At 45.6% G+C, this 21642-nt stretch overlaps 1 protein-coding gene and 1 long non-coding RNA gene across 3 annotated transcripts in view; one reads left to right on the plus strand and one right to left on the minus strand.

The window, feature by feature from the left end:
• Positions 1-542: 542 nt before the first annotated feature.
• Positions 543-2401, plus strand: LOC138958077 (uncharacterized). Its single transcript, XR_011453286.1, has 3 exons — positions 543-967; positions 1426-1523; positions 2195-2401. It is a non-coding gene; the product is annotated as an uncharacterized lncRNA (long non-coding RNA).
• A 10738-nt stretch (positions 2402-13139) lies between these two features.
• LOC138958078 (E3 ubiquitin-protein ligase MGRN1-like) overlaps positions 13140-21642 on the minus strand; it is a 43895-nt gene continuing 35392 nt past the window's right edge. For both annotated transcript variants that reach the window (XM_070329142.1, XM_070329141.1), the window contains exon 14: positions 13140-17049. In XM_070329142.1, coding sequence (XP_070185243.1) covers positions 16802-17049 — 248 coding nt within the window. In that variant the 3' untranslated portion in view covers positions 13140-16801. The remainder of the gene's footprint in view (positions 17050-21642) is intronic.

Below are 21642 nucleotides of genomic sequence, written 5' to 3' on the forward strand. Positions count from 1 at the left end.
ACACACACATGCACAGACACACACCGGATATGACGTCATAAAAGACATTTAAAAACAATTTCATCTTATTACGGATAGAACTCAGGCTGTGCTTGTCGATGGCCAGAGATCAGCCCCAGCCCCCCTTGTTTTCGGTGTCCCTCAAGGCTCTGTACTTGGCCCTGTCCTCTTCATTATGTATACCAAACCCTTGTCTGCCCTCATTCAAAATCATTCCGTTTCAAACCAGTCTTCAGTTTGCTGATGATACCCAGTTGTATAAGCCTAGTTCCCCCGCTGAGACACATGCCGCCATCCACTGAGACCATTCAGACCTGTATCTTAGATGTTAAGTCATGGATGGTAGAAAATAAGTTAAAACTAAATGATGATAAGACAGAGGCACTTCTGTGCATGAAAAAGTCCACTAAGTTCCCAAATTCTCAACCTTCGTCTGTCCAAGTAGGCAATACCGACATCTCTTTCTCTGTCGTGTTCTGTCACGTGCATGTCATGTCACACTCAGCACGAGTAATTCACTGCAGTTGCTGGCCCGTACTGCCGTGTATTGGCAGAAGGCAGTAAGTCCAAATTTGGTAAAAATGAGATTTTCATATCATAATGCAGAGGGGAAAAAGGCGCATCTTGTGTCAAAATTTCTAAGATGTGCGATCAATATTTATGGACTTTTTGAAGAAGTAAGTCCACTAAAAAAAAATTAATCAAAGGATAAAAATCGGCAAATGGAAGCAAGTCCAGAGACTTTTGGTTTTCAGGTTTGCACTGGACTTACTTCCTTGCAAGCCTCAAAACGAGTTTGCATGGTTTAGCGCTCTATGTCCATTAGCCAATCGCGTTCACCCTTTTGTAATCCTGACTGCGGTTAACCAATCAGAACTAAGCTTATTGTATCATTATTTCCCTGGCCTTTGTCGGGGAAAATGGCGATGAGAGCTGCTGCCGACGTGTTCAACTATCCGAAGCAACAGTAAGTTGGTTTGTTTGTTTCATTTTTGTTGTTGGCAGTTTTGCGTTCCGGTCTGAAATGACTCTCTCTCTCTAGGTGTATGGGAATTTACAACGACAACACTGATTTTCTGACTGATTTGGGTATTCTAATGTGCACTTGCATTACGGAGCTAGCAAGTAAAATGCCATAGTTCAAATGCCCATTTATTATAGTTTTGTTGTTGTACGCTACTTCTACCGTGACTTCTTGACTATTCACTTCTGCTCCGTATTTTCATCATGATATTTATGGATGCATTTAGCATGTTTCTAATACAAAGAGATAGTTGTTTTGATCTAGAATGAGTGACTTGTGGTCTTGAGCGCTGACAGCGTGTTAGATCTGGAACAGTATGACATTATACTGGAGGATTGTTCTCCGGTCTCTTTGTGCTTCCAACCATCGGAATAAGTATTATGTCCTATTGTATTTGACAGAAATGTGAGTCGAAGTGGGACAGGCAGCGACGACAGCTGCAGCACACTGAGGGATACTCGCCACCACTGACCCTTTATGTTCAAGGGCCCAAAACAAGGTATGTTTCACTGACACAGCCAAAAATAGCGTGCAACATTTTTTCATTCCTTTCTTTTCTCGGGCTGAAGAGGTATATTTTAAAACGAGCAACATCTTTACATCATTTTCGTTGCAGTAGTATTGCCCCCCGCGGGTTAGGGGGAAGAATTTACCCGATGCTCCCCAGCATGTCGTAAGAGGCGACTAACGGATTCTGTTTCTCCTTTTACCCTTGTTAAGTGTTTCTTGTATAGAATATAGTCAATTTTTGTAAAGATTTTAGTCAAGCAGTATGTAAGAAATGTTAAGTCCTTTGTACTGGAAACTTGCATTCTCCCAGTAAGGTAATATATTGTACTACGTTGCAAGCCCCTGGAGCAAATTTTGATTAGTGCTTTTGTGAACAAGAAACAATTGACAAGTGGCTCTATCCCATCTCCCCCATTTCCCCGTCGCGATATAACCTTGAATGGTTGAAAACGACGTTAAACACCAAATAAAGAAAGAAAGTTGCAGTAGTATTAGTATCAGCAGCAGCAGCAGTAATCGTTTGTCATTATAGTAGCCCGGGGGGGGGGGGGGGGGGGGGGAGGTGATGTGCGCGGGAGAGGAAAAGGATGATGTGAAGGAGGGTGGGGAGGAGATTTGTCAATAAAATGTCTCACTTTTGCTGCCTTTTTCATTTGACAGATGTGTAAGCGTTGCTGGCAGGTTGCAACTGCGAGATACAACCACCTCGGCTTGCAGGAGAAGAGGCCACAATGGAACTTGCCCAAATGAAAATGCCAGCAACATACGACGGTTATGGGCCAAAGAAGAGGAAGAGGAGTAATACTGACAACTTTCAGTTTGACAATAACAGATGCTGAGCGCAGAGATGCAGAACGTGGGGACGAGGAGGGGGAGGAGGTGGGGGGGGGGGGGGGATTGTATGTTGTTTGTTAGTTATCAAAACAGGCTCATGGAAAAAAATCTGCATCCAGTTAATCGCTGTAGTTGATAATTGTCATCAGCCAGATGGCAGAATGTCAGTTAATAGTTTTAGAAGGGATGTAGACTGTAACTGGGGTAGATGGGGTGATAAATAAATATACTACATCATAGTTTGCAGGTTTGTGGTTTTGCTAGTTGAACACTCAACTACAATGTTTGTGGACAGTGTGTGAATTACTATGTAATTCTACTAGCAAATGTAGCAAATGGTGTACAACTACAAATGTTTATATAGTTTATCACACAGTTTTCAAGACTGTGGAACACTTCAGCTGAAAGTCAACACTGCACGATAATATTGTTAACTCTGGTATAATGGCGGTTTGTCAAACCATTTCTTTTTGTCTTGCTGTTGCTTTAATTTTGTGTCCTTTGGAAATCAAGACTGCACGATTATCTATTGTTAATTCTGGTATAATGGCGGCTTGTCAAACCAGTTCTTTTTGTCATGCTGTTGCTTCAATTTCATGTACTTTGGAAATCAAGACTGCACGATGACCTATTCTTAATTCTGGTATAATGGCGGCTTGACGCACTAGTTATTTTTGTCATGCTGTTGCTTTAATTTTGTGTTCTTTGTAAATCGTTAGTCAAACTCAATAAATAAAACGTCTTATTGTCAGATCCTGGATTCTAATTCTTATTAGCAAACGAAAGCGAGAAAGACAGTGAGAAGGAAAGAAAAGTGTGTGTGTGTGTGTCTGTGTGTGTGTGTGTGTGTGTGTGTGTGTGTGTGTGTGTGTGTGTGTGTTACAGACAAGCAGCAGGATAAAAAGCGTGTGTGTGTGTGTAAACGTTTTCTTAGATTTTTATTTTAATGTTAAAAGACTTGCGTTCAAGTCAATATTTGTCTTGTGAATATCAAAAGAGAGTATCAAGACTTGTATTAAAAATAATGGTCTTTTTAAACGATATCAATGACACAAGAACGGATTAACAATAAAGTTAATCATGAGTGAGCGACCACAGATCGATAAGCAAAACGAGGAACCAAGACAAAGACTAACTTGAGCATGTGTTGAAATTTCAGAAAACGGGAACATTTGTCTCAGTTAATCACAAAAGAAAATACAAGATTGTTCACCAAGGAAGTTGTTTGTGCATTCAGAAATTCACGAAATCATTGGACGTAAAGTCACATTTGAAAAAAAGTTCCAAAAGCAGTGTTGCGTGTATTTTCTTTTACTTTCAATTTTCGGAGATAATAAATTAGCAGAAAGCAGTAAGTCCACTTGCTGCTCTATGCCCTTTTCTCAGCCAGATATATCGCCCAGGATATAATATGGCAGAAAGCAGTAAGTCCAATGCTGCTTTTTGCCATTTTTAAAAAATAAGATTTAAGTCGGGATATAATTTGGCAGAAAGCAGTATGTCCTCTTACTGCCTTTTACCATTATTTTTGAGTGAATGAGTTTGGGGAATTAATTCGGCAAAAGGCAGTAAGTCCACAAAAATCATTATTTCTAAGTGATGAATCAAAAGAGGGTTTTAATATTCATAGCAGAAACGCACAATAATGTCCTTCATGTTATCAGCAAACAAAAACATCATTTTAGGCTTTTCATTCCAAAACAGTGATGCAAACACAAAAAGTCGATTTTCTCGAAACTATGTTTCATGGACTTGCTTCCTTCTGCCTTTACACGGCAGCGTAGAGTGCGTTCTTTCACAAGCAAACATGCTGATTACATAGCGACTGCTTTAACGCACCTCGAGCTTACATAGCCAAGTCAGTGCTCAAATAGCGATTTTCTCCCGAATTCCTGAGGGTAAAGGGGGACAATCACATTTTCGTTGTGTCTTAAACACACGACACAGCTCCCTCTGCTCTTGGCGTGGGTCCAGAAAGGGGGCTAGCTGCCCTTGGTGGCGTTCCCACTCGCCCTGCAGGAGTCCTCGTGTTTCTCGGGAGAGAAGTGAAAGTCGCTAGAGGGGTGAGCTTCAGCTCACTCTTTGTCTAGGGACGCTTTTGTTACCCTGCTTTTATCCTGCCTTTTTAACCCTGAGCTGTTTGGCTTGTTTTTTCTTGGTAACCGTACCGTACCTTGTAAGTGATGAGCCAAGTTGCTAAACACAAACTGCCAAACACCACCTTTGCTGATAGGCGGGAAACGTTCATCTGGGTAGATAACTACCTTCCAACGGACACCACTGCTCTGAGGGAGCAAGATTGGTCCCTTAATATGGACCAAACAGCAAGCGGTTCTGACCGCGCCCCAGATATTCCCATGGAATCACTGAATGAGACTGACCGGGCCAGCCGGACTGGTCAGTCCCCAAAATCCAAACAGCTTAATAAAGCAATCACCAATGAGAAAACCAGCATATCTTCTCCTTTCAAGAGAAAGAGATTGCGGGAGGACGACCCTGAGGGGGGGCAGAGCTCTCCGGAATCTCTTCTCTTCCGGGATAGCCCCCCACGCTCTCAGATTACTGATAATTTTGAGGAAGACTTCACCGAAGTCAATCGTAAGAAGCCCAAAAAGAAAAAGAAGCAAAAGGTCCTCTGCGAGGGTCCCCCTCTTCAGGGAAACACAGGTATTTCCCATGCAACATCTGCCCGGGGGGTCGACACCTCCCAACCCCTAACTGAATCACAAGAAAACCAGACAACTCAACAGCCACTACCACCTGCCAATACACACACACACACAAAACAAAGACCCCGAAGAAAACTTCTTTACCAACCCAAGCAACCTCCTCCCTCCTTCTTAGAGTTCCCCGTGGTGGTGCAGGACCTGAAGGAGGGCCCTGCAACATTGCAGGGACTCGGCCTCAGGAGGAAAAAAACTTTTGACCTTGCCATCGGCGAGGTCAAAGAAATACGCATGCTGGCAGCTGGGAGCGTCCTGGTAGGGTGCTCCTCAGCATCACAACAAAACAAGCTATTGAGGCTGGACTCGATCGGCGGCATCAAAGTGAAATGCCACCGTCCGGAGGTAACAACCGAAGGTGTCATTAAACGCATACCCACAATACATTCAGGAACAGACCTGTCTGAGATGGCAGTGGGCGTGCGCGTCCGGATGGAGGATGGGAGTCTTGTAGAAAAGGGCCCCTCCTCGGTTCGATCTTTTCGCCGTCTTCTCCTTAGGGATGGGAAACCGTCTCAGGCGGTCCGTGTCACGTTTACAACGGCAATTCTTCCAGACAGCGTCGTTCTGGAGAGTGAGGTGTACGGCGTCGAACCCTACACTCCTCCAGTGCGGCGCTGTACGAAGTGCCAGAGACTATCGCACCTAAAACAACAATGCAAATCAAAAGTGCAGATCTGCCCCCGATGTGGCTCCAAGGGCCACGACGGAGCGACGTGCACCAAGGCCAAACATTGCGTAAACTGCAAGGGCGAGCATTCCGCCGCTTATCTTGGATGCCCGGAAATGAGACTGAGGCTGCAGGCCAATAAGATCAGGTCGGCAGCATACATACCATATTCTGAGGCCCTGGATCGGGCGCGGCGCGAGCTCGCCAAACAACAAAATAAAACAGCGACTGCCCCAGCGGAAATGAGGGACTCCTTCTGGCGTCCCCCTCCGCAACCGATCCGGCGGACCTCAACCCCCCGGTCCGGGTACTCTTTGGCTGTCCAGAGACCCCCCCTGGGTGGGCAAGTAAATAAAATACAAGAAATCAAAAACAAAATGACCGAACATGACAATACACTCCTTCCAGTTCATGCGGACAGTTCTGCTGCAACCGCGAAGCACCAAACAACTTCGCAAAATCCAAATCCTGGCCCCCAGGCGCCCTGTAAGTCTCAGACGGCTCGGGCAGAGGCGCCGCTTCATGGGACCCCCGGGTTAAAGGCCTCCCTCCTACGCAAAGCCCAGAACAGGAAGGAGGACTCGAAAGAAGAGCAGCTCTTCGAGAGGTTGATGGGGAGAATGGAGGAGGGATTGGCCCAGAGATTCAGAGAATACAAACTTAAAACTGAACAGGAAATAAAGCAGCAGATGAGGGAGGAGCAGGAGAAGGCAGAGCTTGAGCTAGCCGACGCTGCACTAGATAAGCTAAAAACAGGAGAGCAATATGCAAATTTAAATGAACAACAAAGAGGCCTTCAAGGTTTCATCGAGCAGTGCCTCGGCTTCATGGTTAAGGCCAGACAGATGCAGAGCCCTCTCGACCTGATCGACTCCCTCTCAGCTACATACACACAACTCTCCAACACCAAGGTTGAACGCTTCATTCCGGGCGGCGCCACTCTGGCGCTGGGCGCCCTTGCTGGTGCCAAGCAGTTGTCCGTGACGGATATGAAAGCTGTCAAAACCACTTTTTAACCTATTTTAAATCTGCCCTTTAACTTACCTTCTTTGTGCGTGTTAAAATGGCTGAACAAGGTGAAAGCGGTCACGGATTTATCATATTACAGTGGAACTGTCGCTCTATCAACTCTAACTTCTCTCAGCTATATAATTATATATCAAATCACTCTGCTGACATCTTAGTTATCCAGTCAATCAAGAGAAAACGCTCCCTACTGCCTTCTATAGATGGTTTTGACTTCCCTCCCATAGTAGAGCAAAAGGGCTCAGGGCAACTCATTCAAACAGCTATTTATCTAAAGTCTTCCTTAAATTATAAACCCTTTGCACCTCTCATCCCTAGTTCAGAAAATCTCAGTACATGTGCTGTTGAAATCGAAATAAAAGGATCCAAAAACCTCAACATAGTTAACATATATTACCCCCACGGGTGTAATAAAAAAGGAACTACCGACTGGCTAAAATCCCTGGATCATGGCAGGGCACACTGGTGCGTGATGGGTGATTTTAATAATCACCACCCTCTGTGGGACTCTGCTAACCCTAGATACAAACATGCCAATAGCAACCTTGCTGACGTCATTTTGGAAACTGACTTTTGTATACTAAACGATGGCTCGGCAACCAGACTTCCAGACAGAGCTGACCATTCCCCGTCAGCAATCGATCTCTCCCTTTGCTCAAATGCCATAGTCACTGACATCGACTGGAACGTTTTCCCGGACGCCCTCGGCTCCGATCACTTACCCATTGTTCTTACCTTCCGCCACTTCGCCCCTAATCGCAATAACTCGGAGGTCAGAAAAAAGTACAATTACAAACAGGCAAATTGGGACAGCTTCCGTGCGGAGCTCGAGGGTGTCAGGGAGGAAACTCTCCTTACGGATGACATCGAAGCCTCTTACAATAACATACGTCAATGTATACTCACTGCTGCCAATAATCACATTCCGCTTAAATCAGTAAATCCTAACTGTAAGGCCAAAAGGAATGAGTGGTGGAATGCAGACTGTGATGAAGCCTTGGCAAACAAGCGATATCACATTAGGACATATCTCAGGCACTGCTCAGACGCTAACTTCACGAATATGAAGTCAGCTGAAATACAATTTAACCAGATCACCGCTGAGGCTAAACTTCAAAACTGGGAAAACTTTGTCCACAAAGAAACTAAAGATTACAAAGACTGTGGCAAAATCTGGAAGAAAATCCGCAGATTTAAATGTAGATACAGAACTAAAGAAAAGCCACTACTATCGGGTGATAAAATGACCACAACTGACTCTGAAAAGGCAAACCTATTAGCAGATACTTTTGCCAAAAATAGTCAATCAAAATCCCTAGATACTGAACGACTCAATTATAGGTTAGATCAGGAGAAGGGTTTCACATACCCCCCAGATGACAACCAGTTGCCTATAAACTGCATGTTTAAGGCAAAAGAAGTCCAAAACGCCATCTCTTCTGTGAAAGACCCAAAAAAATCCACAGGTTTAGACCCAATATCATATCACATGATAAAACATCTACCACCTAACTTTGTTAAGTTGCTCACTCAGTTTTTCAACCTATGCTGGTTAAAGGATACTATCCCCGCAGCGTGGTCAGACTCACAAGTAGTAGCAGTATTGAAGAGCGGAAAACCGGGCAATCTACCTGGCAGTTACCGCCCCATATCACTAACCCCCCACCTCAGCAAGATCTTTGAGCGTGTGGTGAACCAGAGGCTGGAGTTCCACCTCAATAAACACAATATCATTCCTACATGCCAGGCAGGTTTTAGGCAAGGTCGTTCGTGTGCGGACCACATTGTGCACGTCACTGAAAAAATCAAAAAGACCTTGGCACATAGTAATAATTCTCTTCTTGGAACCTTCTTTGATATTAAATCTGCGTACGACAGCGTCTGGCATGCTCGTCTACTCCTAAAACTCGGCAGAATCGGTGTCTCTGGCCACATGTACCAATTCATCAAAAACTTCATCAGCAATCGCAAGATGTCTGTCCGAGTGGGCTCTTCGGTGTCCGAAACCCATGCGCTGGACATGGGGGTTCCCCAGGGCAGTATCATCGCGCCAAACTTATTCAGCATCATGCTCTATGACATTACTTCTGTTAAGGTTGACGGTGCCAGTGTACTTCTGTATGCGGACGACCTCGCCTTAATAGACACTAATAGACCACGCCATAACAGAGTTACCAACACTGTTGACTTATCTTCTTACCAAACTAAAATCGACAACCTCTGTCAATATATGTACACCAACGGCTTCCAACTAGCCTCAAATAAAACAGTCTTTCTTGTTGTCTCCCGTAGACAACTGTACAGGAACTGCAGTATAAAGATAGGTTGTGATATTATCAAACCGAGCTCAGAAGTTAAGTTCCTCGGCGTTATCATCGATACCCGACTTAACTGGACCAGTCATATCGAACATCTGATCAATAAGGCCAACAAGGATCTTTATATCATACGCTACCTGGCGTCCCAATCCTGGGCCAGAGGACGTAAGTGTGTCACAGAGGTAGTGCGGGCATTAATTCGCTCCCGCCTCCTTTACGGGTGCGAAGCTTATTTCGCGACGCGCCCGGCGCTCATGAAAAAACTGGCTATCATAGAGTGCAGGGCGCTCAAAATAGCTCTGGGACTCTCCCAACAAGCGAGTAAGAGTCGAGTCTACAGCGAGTGTGGGTGGCTGCCCCTTGTGGATGAGATAAAACTCCGTTCAGCTCAGTATGCTGTCAGAGCCCACGCGGTAGAGAACTCTGCCTGCGAGGTCCTGACTGACTTTTTTCCTCAGCACCAAAATTATGAGGCCAACACCAAACATAGCACTCAACTCTTGGCCAAAACGCTACCCTTATCCGACACAGTAAACCGCATTCTAGCCGATAGCGGGGTGAAGGTCAGTGAGCTGGCCAGGGTCCCCCCGCCCTCCTACCCGCCTTGGCTTGAGGAAACCCCTACTATCATATACGACAGTGAAGATAATACTACCAAAAAAGATAACCCCGTCTACCTAGCTACTGTTACAAAAGAAACCCTAAACTACAAATTCTCGGAGCATTTAAAAGTCTTTACTGACGGATCCAAATTTGCAGACGGCAGCGTTGGCTGCGCCTTTGTGATCCCAGATCTCAAAATCTCAAGGAAATATACTCTTAATAAAGACATCTCCATATTCTCAGCCGAGCTATTTGCCTTGCTCATGGCATGCACTTTTATAAATGACCTCCCAGTCACACCGCGTGCGGTAGTTTTCTGCTCTGACTCGCGCTCTTCATTACAAGCTCTGCATCGAAACACATCAAATCGGGCAGAGCTACAAAGAGAAATCCTCTTTATATGTCACCAGTTAATCTCATCCGGCACATCCGTATCATTTCTCTGGGTCCCCTCTCACGTAGGGGTCCGGGGAAATGAACTGGCGGATGTCGCTGCCAAAGAAGCGGCAGAATCTAGCCCAGCTAACACTAACATCGGCTACTCAGTAACCGAGTTCTACAGTAAAATCCGTAAACTCATTCGAAGTCAGTACGTAACATCTCTGTCCTATCAACCCATTGATATGAACGATCTACACCCCGATCTCCCAACAAACCTCCTCACTATCTTCAGACGCCTCCGTGCCGGCGGCTGCCGCTTCCATATCTTTAACAAGTCCTGCCATTGTGGAGAACCCTATTCATTTCAACACATTTTCGCTCCATGCGCTACAAATAGAATTACCTTTAAAACCTTATATGACCATATGCAGCTCCATGGTCTGAGTCCCCAGGATTATCTGCGCAGTAGCAGTTCTCTAGGCTGGTCACACAGCTTGCTGCTGTGCCGACTGGTCAGGGACTCGGACATGGGGCTGTGGGTATAACTAAGCCCAGATTATCACATCAGCGTGTTTCAGTTTGAGGTCGAGTGGCTCCCGCCATCCCTCCTGATTCCAGCGACTACCTTCTAGACAACATATCCTCACCCAAGGCCCATTAGTCGCCAAACTGTACATATTGTTTTTATTACCACGGCCTTCGTGGCTTACATCTTAATCCTTTTATTTGTAAAAAGTTTTGAGATTTATTGTTCGTGTTCCTCTTACTTGCTCATCTATTTGGTTTTATTGGTGATCCTGAAAGGTTCCACTTTTTAACTCGATTTGAAATAAAATAAAAATAATATTACAAGCCCGTTATTCAAGATATAGAATACAGACTTATAATTCTTACCAAGAAACATCTTAACTACTTTTCATTTTAACAAATTCCACAGAGCATTATCAACTCAACCCCACCCCCTGCCCTCCTCTCCTTATTTTTTGTTTCTTTCTTTCCTCTTTTTGAAAGCGGACAAACACTCAAGTCCTTAATGGCTCAAAACCGTAGGACTTTTAATATTAATTTTAACGTAACTCTTTCTCTTCTTCAGCTAGAAACCTCGGCTTCACCATCTCCTCAGACATGACACTCAACAAGCACATCTCCAACATCTGTAGGTCCGCATACTTTGAACTCCGCAAGATCGCAACCATCCGCCATACTCTGTCCGTTCAAACTACAAACACTCTAGTCTGCTCTCTTGTTCTTTCTAAACTTGACTACTGTAACTCTCTTCTCTCTGGCTGTCCACTCTACCTCCTGCACAAACTACAGAAAGTTCAAAATTCTGCAGCACGCCTGATCCTCAAAGCACGAAAATATGATCATGTCACACCACTTCGCCGCACACTCCACTGGTTACCCATCCAAGCCCGCATTGAATACAAACTGTCCACTCTCTGCTTTCACTTCTTCTCTGCCTCGTCTCCTGCTTATTTCTCTGAACTTCTCACTGTATACACTCCTGCTAGACAACTCCGCTCCTCTTCTGATAGCCGCACCCTAGTCATCCCACACACAAAATCAAAAGCATATGGACAACGCACTTTTGCATTTTGCGCATCTACTCAATGGAACTCTCTCCCCTCTCACATTCGCCACTCTCAGTCAGTACAGTCATTCAAGCGAGCACTCAAAACTCACCTCTTCCAGAAACACAACTCCTAAAGTCGCAACATTTTGCCATCCTGTTCTGTAACGGTTCCATCTCTATTCAGCTTGTTATTTTTGCCTTTTGTTTTAAATTATTATAAATATAATTTTTCACTGCAGTAGTCCTTTAACTTTAACCCTTAGCTGTAAGCTAGATATGCACAAGTCATGTCGGTGCCACATAATGCTGACACACATGTTCCTGTGCATAGTTTATGGATAACGTCTAGTTGGGAAGTTAAGAGTAGAAATAATTAGTATTTAGTGTAGGAGGAGGGTTGGGGGTGGGTAGGGAGGGGGTGGGTATGGTTTACTTTGAGCAGGTCGGTTTCAGTTTTAATAAACAATTCTAGAGAATTGTGTATCTTATATTTGAGTCTTTCGTGTTTTAGACATTGATGCATTTAATAGTTTTAACGAGTTGCCTTTTGTTTTATCATTCTGGTGTTTATCTAGATGTGCTGTGTATCTTATAAGAAGTTCTTAAAAGTTCGAAGTTATTTTAGCATATAGGTTTTTTTTTATGGTCTTAACAGTTAAACATGTATTACGTTATCATTAAGATTCATGCTTTGTTAGCACTAAGCAGTTGTTTTAATCAGTCTGGTTTTCTCTTGTTTTCATCTTATGAACATTCTAAATGTTAGACTAACTTATTGTCTTGTACAGAATAACAACTGTGTGAATGGTGCTATACTGAATGAAAGAGTGTGACATGAAGTTCTTGTACATCATTGTAAAGAGTGTGAATGACGTTTTTAGTTTAGATGTCAAGCGCTTAGAGCAAGCCTTTTTAACGAAAGTTTTTGATTTAGCGCTATATAAATGTTCTTATTATTATTATTATTATTACCTATCGAAAAAATGAAAAAAATGTCTGGGAATTTCATACCCAGGAACTCTCATGTAAAATTTCATAAAGATCGGTCCAGTAGTTTAGTCTGAATCGCTCTACACACACACACATACACCACGACCCTCGTCTCGATTCCCCCTCTATGTTAAAACATTTAGTCAAAACTTGACTAAAATAATGTAAAAAATAACCCAATGTGAACTCTGCGGACCGTCATATGGTTCTGCGCCATCTTAAGATCGCGCTGATCGGCAAATGGCGCTTGACATGCATACTAAGAATCCTGTCTTGTAAGAAAGTGTTTGGAATCGAGATCTTTCACAAAGACAGCCGACAGAAGTGACAACTTCAGACAACATTGAAAAAGTATCACTCCTGTTATGGAACATTTTGCAAGTCATGCAATGTTTCTGATTAAGTTCAGTGTTGGTTTGTTTGTTGGTCTGTCTGATATGTAGGCCCTACTTCTGACACACAGAAAACAACACACCTTCAGATATCAGTTTTCATTCTTTAATTCTGCTTATACATCACGTTACACAAATGAAATCCAGGTACGGACAAAATCAAACATAGACAAATCAATTAAAAGCACAAAACTTGAGTGATCAGTTACGACACAGATCTTATAGTTATCAAACGTGCTTTTACACACAGTCACTTCATAAAAAAGGATTTAATTTACAGCACAGCCAAAGTCTTTGCACATTTAGTAAACTCTCTATAAACAAGCAACCAAACACACACACGCATGCATACACACACACACACACACACACAATCATTCTCTCCTGCTTTTGTCTCTCTCCGATGTGGCTGCAAACCTGTACCGACTGTGCTCCCCACTACATTTCAACCTTCCATTGTTATTACCCCAAGACAAGGACACGGGCACTCTGAAAAGAATAAACCAAATGAGAGCTACGACCAACCAGTCAACGGGCACCACATACACTAAGAAGCACTGACTGAATATTCAATCATTCTTACCGTCTACGTTGTAAGTAAACTAGTTCAATATACCTCTCACTTGCCCGTATATTTAAGAGTACTTAACACTATATCATTTGATCTTGTTATTACCGATCAGGCCCAAGAACCGTAGCATGTATACACATTGCACATAAATAGATCACAGAAATACATACAAATAATTCAATCTTCCTGTATGTGAGTGTAATAACCTAGATTGTGTGTGATTCGACAGAAAGCCGGGATACTCATGTAAAAGAAGCACATACAATTATCTGGTTCACTATTTTCAGTATTCCCTCCAGCTTCTCAACTACAAACATAGCTGATTTTGCAGTGGACAATGACAGGCGCCCTCAAACTGACAATTTTGCAAAGCATAAGAAAGATGAAATATTTTTGTCAGGCATATTAAGATACTGTGCCTGCAGTTATAAAGTCAGTAACCTGCACCAAGTACAAGATCTACTGTTGCGTAGAAAGAGACTTTCTCAAGTGAATGCATAACCCAAAGATGATGAAAACGTGCAAGCAATGTGCAAAGCCATATAAGCTGTGAATGATCGGCCATTATGTACACATTATATTCTGCAGCAAAACTCAACTCCACAAAATCCATACGGCAGATCTTTTCAGGATCATATTGATTCCAGGACTACACAAAAACATTACCATGGGCCCATCATTAAGATGTGGTTTCCATGTTTCACTAACAGTGGCAACGAAGGCAAGAGATTTTCTAAGCACAGCAGTCAAAAGTGCGTGCCTTGGAGTCATTTCTCACAGCCATGCGACCCCATAGAGTACACTCTTCAAAAAAAGTTAAGGATCGGTTAAAAAAACGAATGAACAATGAGTCTTGACCTAGAATTTTGTTTGGCAGGCAGAGTTATTTCCCTTTGTGGGACTCCTCAAAAGCTTCTGCATTTTGGAAGAAAAAGGGTGTTTTTTATAGCCCCATGAAATTTGCGGAACGCATGCCAGGGTAAAAGGTTGTGATGCACGTGCTACAACAGGGTGCTGGCTATGAACATCGCTCACCAGCTTGTGTTTAAAGGTTGACACGCTGACGCAATTATGCACAGTAGCAACATGCCCCCACGAAGAAAACTGAGCGATTTGGATAGAGGAAGGGCAATAGGGTGGCTACAAGACGGTGTTGCTGCCAGGCAAGTGGCCCAGAGGCTTGCAGTGGTTCCCTCTGTCATCATCAGACTAAAACAGAGATTCCACGCAACTGGAAGAGTGCAGGAGCGACAACGTTCTGGTCGGCCCAGAGTCACCACACAAAGAGAGGATCGCTTCATTCAGAGGCAGGCCATGCAACAAAGAATGGCTACGGCAAACAACATTAGGCAACGCCTACAAGCTACCACCAACACTGTTGTTAGTGGTCAGACGATCCGAAACCGTTTACATAACTTTGGCTTGCGTGCAAGGTGTCCAGGCCGAGGAACAACCCTCACTGCTAATCACCGAGCAGCTCGCCGAGCCTGGTGCACTCAACATGTGAGGTGGCAACGTCAGCAGTGGGCTCAGGTGTTTACAGATGAGTCCCGCTTATGCTTGGAACCTGCTGATGGTCGCATCCGAGTGTGGAGGCGTCGCGGAGAGCGCTTCGCAGAAGGCGCTGTTCTGGAACGACAGCGTTTTGGCGGAGGCTCTGTGATGGTCTGGGGAGGGATCAGCACACGTCTAAGGACACCTCTGTACCATGTAGTGGGCAACTTGACCGGTGTCCGCTACCAGTATGAGATCCTGCAACCCCTGGTCGTTCCAGCCCTCCAAACGATCGGCCCTCGTGCGATTCTTCAGGATGACAACGCACCTCCCCATCGCTCTGCAGCAGTAAACACCTTCATCCAGCAGGCCAGGGTCAACAGGATGCTGTGGCCAGCCAACAGCCCGGACCTGAACCCCATAGAGCACATGTGGGACGAGCTTTGTCGTCGGGTACAGCAACATCACCCTCCTCCTGCCAATCTGGGTCAACTGCTGCAATGGCTCTAGCAGGAGTGGAATGGAGTTCCCAGAGCATTCATATGCAACCTGATCCACTCCATGCGCCAACGATGTGTTGAATGCCTGGCACACAACGGAGGGCACATGCGATATTGACACTGATTCACATTGTTGTAAATTCCATTTTCGAGGGTTGTCACGTTTGACACACTCTAGCTAAATTGTCGCTGCCGCGTTCGATCTTTGCTTTGTTTGTCATTACTCGTTGGTTGTTCAATTATATAATTTTTTAAAAAAAAGAATTCGGTCTTGTCTGTTTTGTGTGGCGTGCTTGTAAAAAAGTGATCCTTAACTTTTTTTGAAGAGTGTATGATCACAGTCTTCAGTCGAGCAATGGTCAGAGTGTGTCTGTCATCACTCTAACCCTTAGTGTCCCACCTCTCCCCTCACTCCACGTTTCTATCAATGGTGGCAGTCATCCCTCTGTGTGTGGCACTGTGCACTCCCATAACCAGGCATGGGAATTGAAAATTGTAAAAAAGGCTGAAAATTTATAACTGAAGACGCGAAGCGTCAAGTCGACGGCGCGAAGCGCCTAGCTTTACTAGGGGAGTCCGGGGGTATGCCCCCCCGGAAAAAAATTTCTCCAAAGAACCCAGATGGTGCAATCTGGTGTCATCTGAGCTCCAAGTTTGCCATTAAATTCTGTTTTTAGAATCCGAGTTTTTAGTACCAATTTTTGCTTTTTTGAAGAAAAAAAATATATACATGTATTATATGGTTTAAATTTGTTAAAAAAATTGATCTGTTGAGACAAACAGGAAAATGTAACTTGTAACACAATCTGTGCAATCTGGTTTACTTTCAAACATAAAAGTTCAAGTAACTGAGGCGGGCGGTAGCAGTGCGTGAACAAAGTACGGAAAGTTTTCGCGGGCTTTTGCCCAAAGGCAAAAGTAACCGGTGCTTTTTTTGTGTGCCTCCCCCCTTTATTTTTTCGGCGGACACTTTTGCTTTTTCGGCGGAACAGAAAAACAATTCGGCGGAAATCCGCCATTCGGCGGACAATTCCCATGCCTGCACAACCCCTGCCCTACTTTCTCCTCCATCACCCATTCAATCGTCCCCCTCACACCCCTCCACCCTACAAGTCTGTCTAATCCTAAGGCATCCACCCCCTCACATCCCCCCCCCCCCCCCCCCCCCCCCAAGACTGTCCCCTCCCTTTCAGATGGTCATCTTCTGCTCCCTGTCCTCGATGGGCTCGCCGGCGTTGAGCAGAGCGTGGGAGCTGCAGTTGCTGCCGAAGCTTGACCCCTCCGTGCCCGACCCCTGGACCTCGGTCAGCATGAGGCGCACGTCGGTGTTGACATGCAGCGGCTCCATCTCGGGGCTGCTCAGCTGACCGGACAGCGTGCCCGACACCACCGACTCTGATGACGCCATGCCCTGTCTGTCCGACAGTGTGTAACTCTCTGCACAAATCAAATCATATTAACTTTATTATCTCGATGTGAGAAATTACATTGATGGCGCTTAAACATGAAGACAAGTGGACGACTAAAACATAACATTAAAATAAATGTACGATTCTTATATAAACAACAGTCTTGATGAATACAAATAATTATTCTTCCTGAGAAGATATATAGTTTCATTAAAACACACATACGCCCACATGCACGCACTCACACATGCACGAACGCACACATGCACGAACGCACACATGCACGAACGCACACACACACACACACACAAACACGCATTTAGGTGTAAAAAAATTCATTAATCAACATGTGTGAAGGTTTCTTAAAAATCTACAACTACAGCAACAGAAATATGCAGTGATATCACAAAAGGTCAAACAGCACCATTGTCATCACAGATGTCTGTTAGTGAGTCCATGAGTAAACTATGCAGGGCTCAACCTCTCAAGTCTGAGTTAGATAGTTTATTTGTACAGCTTGTTGCAAAGTGCTAATTTGTGTTTTCTGTTTATCAATCCAAAGCACTTTAAAAATGTGATACATCTAAACTGGAATAAGTTACATTAACTTACAAGTGCTTCATTCCAAATATAATTTATTACACTTCTAAAAAAGTCCTGTAGATTTTTTGAAAAAAGAAGCTACCACATGCAACTGTGACCATCTTAAATGGTTCTGTCAGAAAAAAAACCGACACATCAGTGCTCAGTGAGCCAGAACCACAATAATCCAAAATTTTATAAATAAATTTTCATTTAATTAATATACTTACCCAACTCACAAATAGCAATTAACTCTAGTTCAGTGCTGGTAACGCTGTACGCGTCCCCTTGGTAACCAAGGGAGACCACTCTAAAAAAGAAAGTGATCCATCCCATAATGCCAGACTATTGACAGTCTGACTTCCGTATGCGTGCGCATACGCCGCCATATTATCATTTCAAAACGAAGCCCAACTCACTCTTTTTTAGACCCCAGTACCAACCACAGCGGGGAGGCGGGAGGGAATAAACGTTGTGAGTTGGGTAAGTATATTAATTAAATGAAAATTTATTTATAAAATTTTGGATTAAATTACATATCTTTACCCAACTCACAAATAGCAGATTGCTACTATAGGTGGCGGGTACTCACCAAACATCAAAGTAGAAGGACTTGTCCTGCGGCCACCATAGAAGGTAGTGCAAAACTGCCGTCCTGTCTCAAGAAGGAGATGTCTCTGAGATAGTAGTTCATGAAGACATCCTCCGATTTCCAATAGGCCGCCTCCAATACATCGGCCAGACGGCCTGATCGGAGCACTGCCACAGAGGAGGCCCATGCCCTTGCCTCATGAGTTCTTGCCGAAGTCAGGGGAAGAACCGCCCTAACCTCTCCGGACTGAGAATTCCACCAGGCGTATGCTTGCCTGATTAATGTGGAGACCCACTTGGTCAAAGTCACCTTAGCAATATCTTTGCACCTTGCCGTATTGAGCGAAATGAAAAGCAATTTTTGACTTTCAGAACGAATGAACTGCGTTCGAGACAGGTAACTGCTGAGCGTTCTGACTGGGCAGTTAACGATGTCAGGGTCTCCAGGAGCAAGAATGTTGCTCAAGGCAGGAATGTTAATGACAGGTGAAATTTGGCCTGGTTTCTGATTTTTAGCTACAAATTCTGGCCTGAATTTGAGAGATATCGAACCATCCTTTTCGGTTGAAATATCTTTAGCTAAGCCGGATAATGCATGAACCTCACTTCCTCTACGAGACGTAGCGAGCAAAGTTAGAAAAACTGCCTTGCGTGTCAAGTTAGCCAAACTAGTTGACTGTAACGGTTCAAACTCGTTAGAAGCCAAATATCTCAACACAAGCAACAAATCCCAGGCAGGGAGCGGAGACTTCTTGCGCGCGGCCTTAAGGGAGGCGCCCTTAATAACACTAGCGACAACCCCATCGAGAGTGATCTTATGGCCTAGCTGCCTTAGCGTTGACGAAATCGCGGACCTTCTAACACGAAGGGAAGATGCCGACCCCCCCTGTTCAGCTAGCCAGGCTAAATGATTGGCTACCTGCATAGATCTTGGTGCCAAGGGCTTAACTCTGTTAAGAACACACCATTTCACCCAGGAGGCCCAGTGAGACGAGTAGACCGAGCTGGTCGACTTCCTATGGGCATGTTTCACGAAGTTTATAGTGGCAGAAGAGGCCCCTGCCTTGAGCATAGAGCTTCTGACAGAATCCAACCGTGAAGGTTGAGGGCCTGAGGGTTCTCGTCAGGGATGCCTGACCTGGGTTGTAAGAGTTCTCCCTTTCTTACTGCGATGGGGATAGGCGGTCGAACCGCCAGTCGCAGTAAGTCCGGGAACCAGTGCTGGCTTGGCCAAAATGGGGCAACCAGAACCAGCGCTGGCCTCTCCAGGTCGACCATCCTGAGAACTTTGCCCAACAGACAAAACGGAGGGAAGGCGTAGGCTGTCAGCCCTGTCCAGTCCAATTCTAGCGCATTCACGCCCCACGCCAGAGGATCCGGGAAGGGGGATACAAACAGAGGAAGCCTCGCCGAATACCGAGTTGCGAACAAGTCGATTAGAGGCTTCTCTATCTGCTCCCAAAGACGGTGCAGGGACTGGTGAGACAGAGTCCACTCTGAATGGACGGCCTTGTCTCCCCTGCTCAGCGCATCTGCAAGGACGTTCGAGCTGCCCTTCAGGAAGATGGCTGACAGCAGTATGTGATGCGAAACGCACCACTTTAGGATGAGGCACGCACTGTCTGAGAGACTGCGAGATCTCGTTCCGCCCTGCCTGTTCACATAAGCCGCAACAGTCCTGTTGTCGGTGTGCAGCCTGACATGACTGTTCTGAACGAACGGCAGGAAAGCTTGGAGGGCCAACGAAACGGCCTCCAACTCCAGAGCATTGATATGGCGTGTGGGCTGAGACAAGTCCCACACCCCCGACGCCACATGCTCCCCCAGGTGAGCCCCCCACCCCGTCAGAGAAGCATCGGTGAACAGCTCGATCTCTGGCGACGGGCAAACTATCGGGACTCCCTGTGAAACCCAGGGAAGGAGCCAGACCTGTGTGGTCACGAAAAACCAGGTCTCTAGAGAAATCTGAGTGTCCCACCCCTGGGTTGACTGATCCCACCGGGACTGAAGGGCAGCCTGAAAAGGCCTTTTGTGGACCCTGCCCAGTGGGATAAGCGTAGCCATAGACTCCATCTGGCCAAGTATTGATGTCAGAACCCGTACACTTGCCAGATTCTCTCCGTGAAGCGCACGGAGCAAGTCTTGAAGTTTGGCCACCCTCTTCTGAGACGGGCGGACAGTCCAACTGAGAGTGTCGAACTCCATCCCTAAGTAAGTGAACTTCTGGGATGGAATCAGTTCCGATTTGACCAGGTTCACAGAAAAACCGAGCTGAGCGGCCTGACTGAGCACCGTGCGAGTATGAACGTGGCAAAGATCCCTGTCCTGATTAGCCAATCGTCCAAGTAAGCTCGCAGACGAATGCCCTCTTTTCTCAACAGAGCGCAGAGTTGACGTACCACGATGGTGAAAATCCATGGCGCGAGAGAAAGGCCAAACGGGAGAGCCCTGAACTGATAGGCCTTGTCTCCCCAGCGGAAGCGCAACCACTTCCTGTCCGTGACATGCATCATGACATGGAAGTACGCGTCCGTAAGGTCCACTGAGGTAGCCCAATCGCCTGGACGAAGCGCCTCTAGCACAGAGGTCGGCGTTTCCATCGTGAACTTCAGTCTGGAGATACTTGTTCAGAGTCGACAGATCCAGAACCGGTCTCCAAGCCCCCGAGGCTTTCGGTACAACAAACAGTCTGCCGTAAAACCCCGGGGACCGTAAGTCCAAGACTTCCTCTATCGCCCCTTTCGAGAGAAGGGCTGTCACCTCTCCCTGAACTGCGGCTCTCGCCTCTGGATCTCTTGGAGGTTTGCAAGGCGGGATTATCCTGGTCAGAGGTGCCTTTTCCCCTGACCAGAGAAGTCTGAACCCCGAACGAACGATCCCGGTAACCCACTTGCTCTCCACTAGCTGCAGCCAGGAAGTGAGGGTCCTGGACGGGCCGCCCGCCACAACCAGTGCGGGGGCTACCGGGAAGGCCTGTTCGGGGGAGTTTCATTGGGGGTGGGGCTTGCGCCCCGACCCCCTAGAACCACCAAAAGATTGTCCCCTCTTAGGGTAGGGTGCACCACGACCTCTAACCGCCGAGGAGAAGGACTGCTTCTGTGCTTTACCACCACCACCACCAGACGAGGACGTCTGAGGCTTGGCAGAAGACTGTGTCTGTGTTCGTGTCTGAGACTGAGAGTGAGGTTTGCCTTGAGCCTTAGGCAAACCTTGAAAGGCAATGCGGGCTATGGCGAAATCCCTCGCGTCTGCTGTCTCCTTCTGGAGTGCGTCCAAAGAGGCCTGACCCAATAAAGATCCTTCTGAAAAAGGCGAAACTTTCAAGGTCTCAATCGTGGTCTTGTCACGAATCATCCTCGAGCCCGCCAAGAAAGCCGACCTCCTCGAATGCACAGCATGTGCGTAGAGGTTAGCTGAAATTGACATCTGTTCCCTTGTCACCTTAGCC

This window comes from Littorina saxatilis, linkage group LG2 (assembly GCF_037325665.1).
Source record: "Littorina saxatilis isolate snail1 linkage group LG2, US_GU_Lsax_2.0, whole genome shotgun sequence".
In the NCBI taxonomy this organism is placed as follows: Eukaryota; Metazoa; Mollusca; class Gastropoda; order Littorinimorpha; family Littorinidae; genus Littorina; species Littorina saxatilis.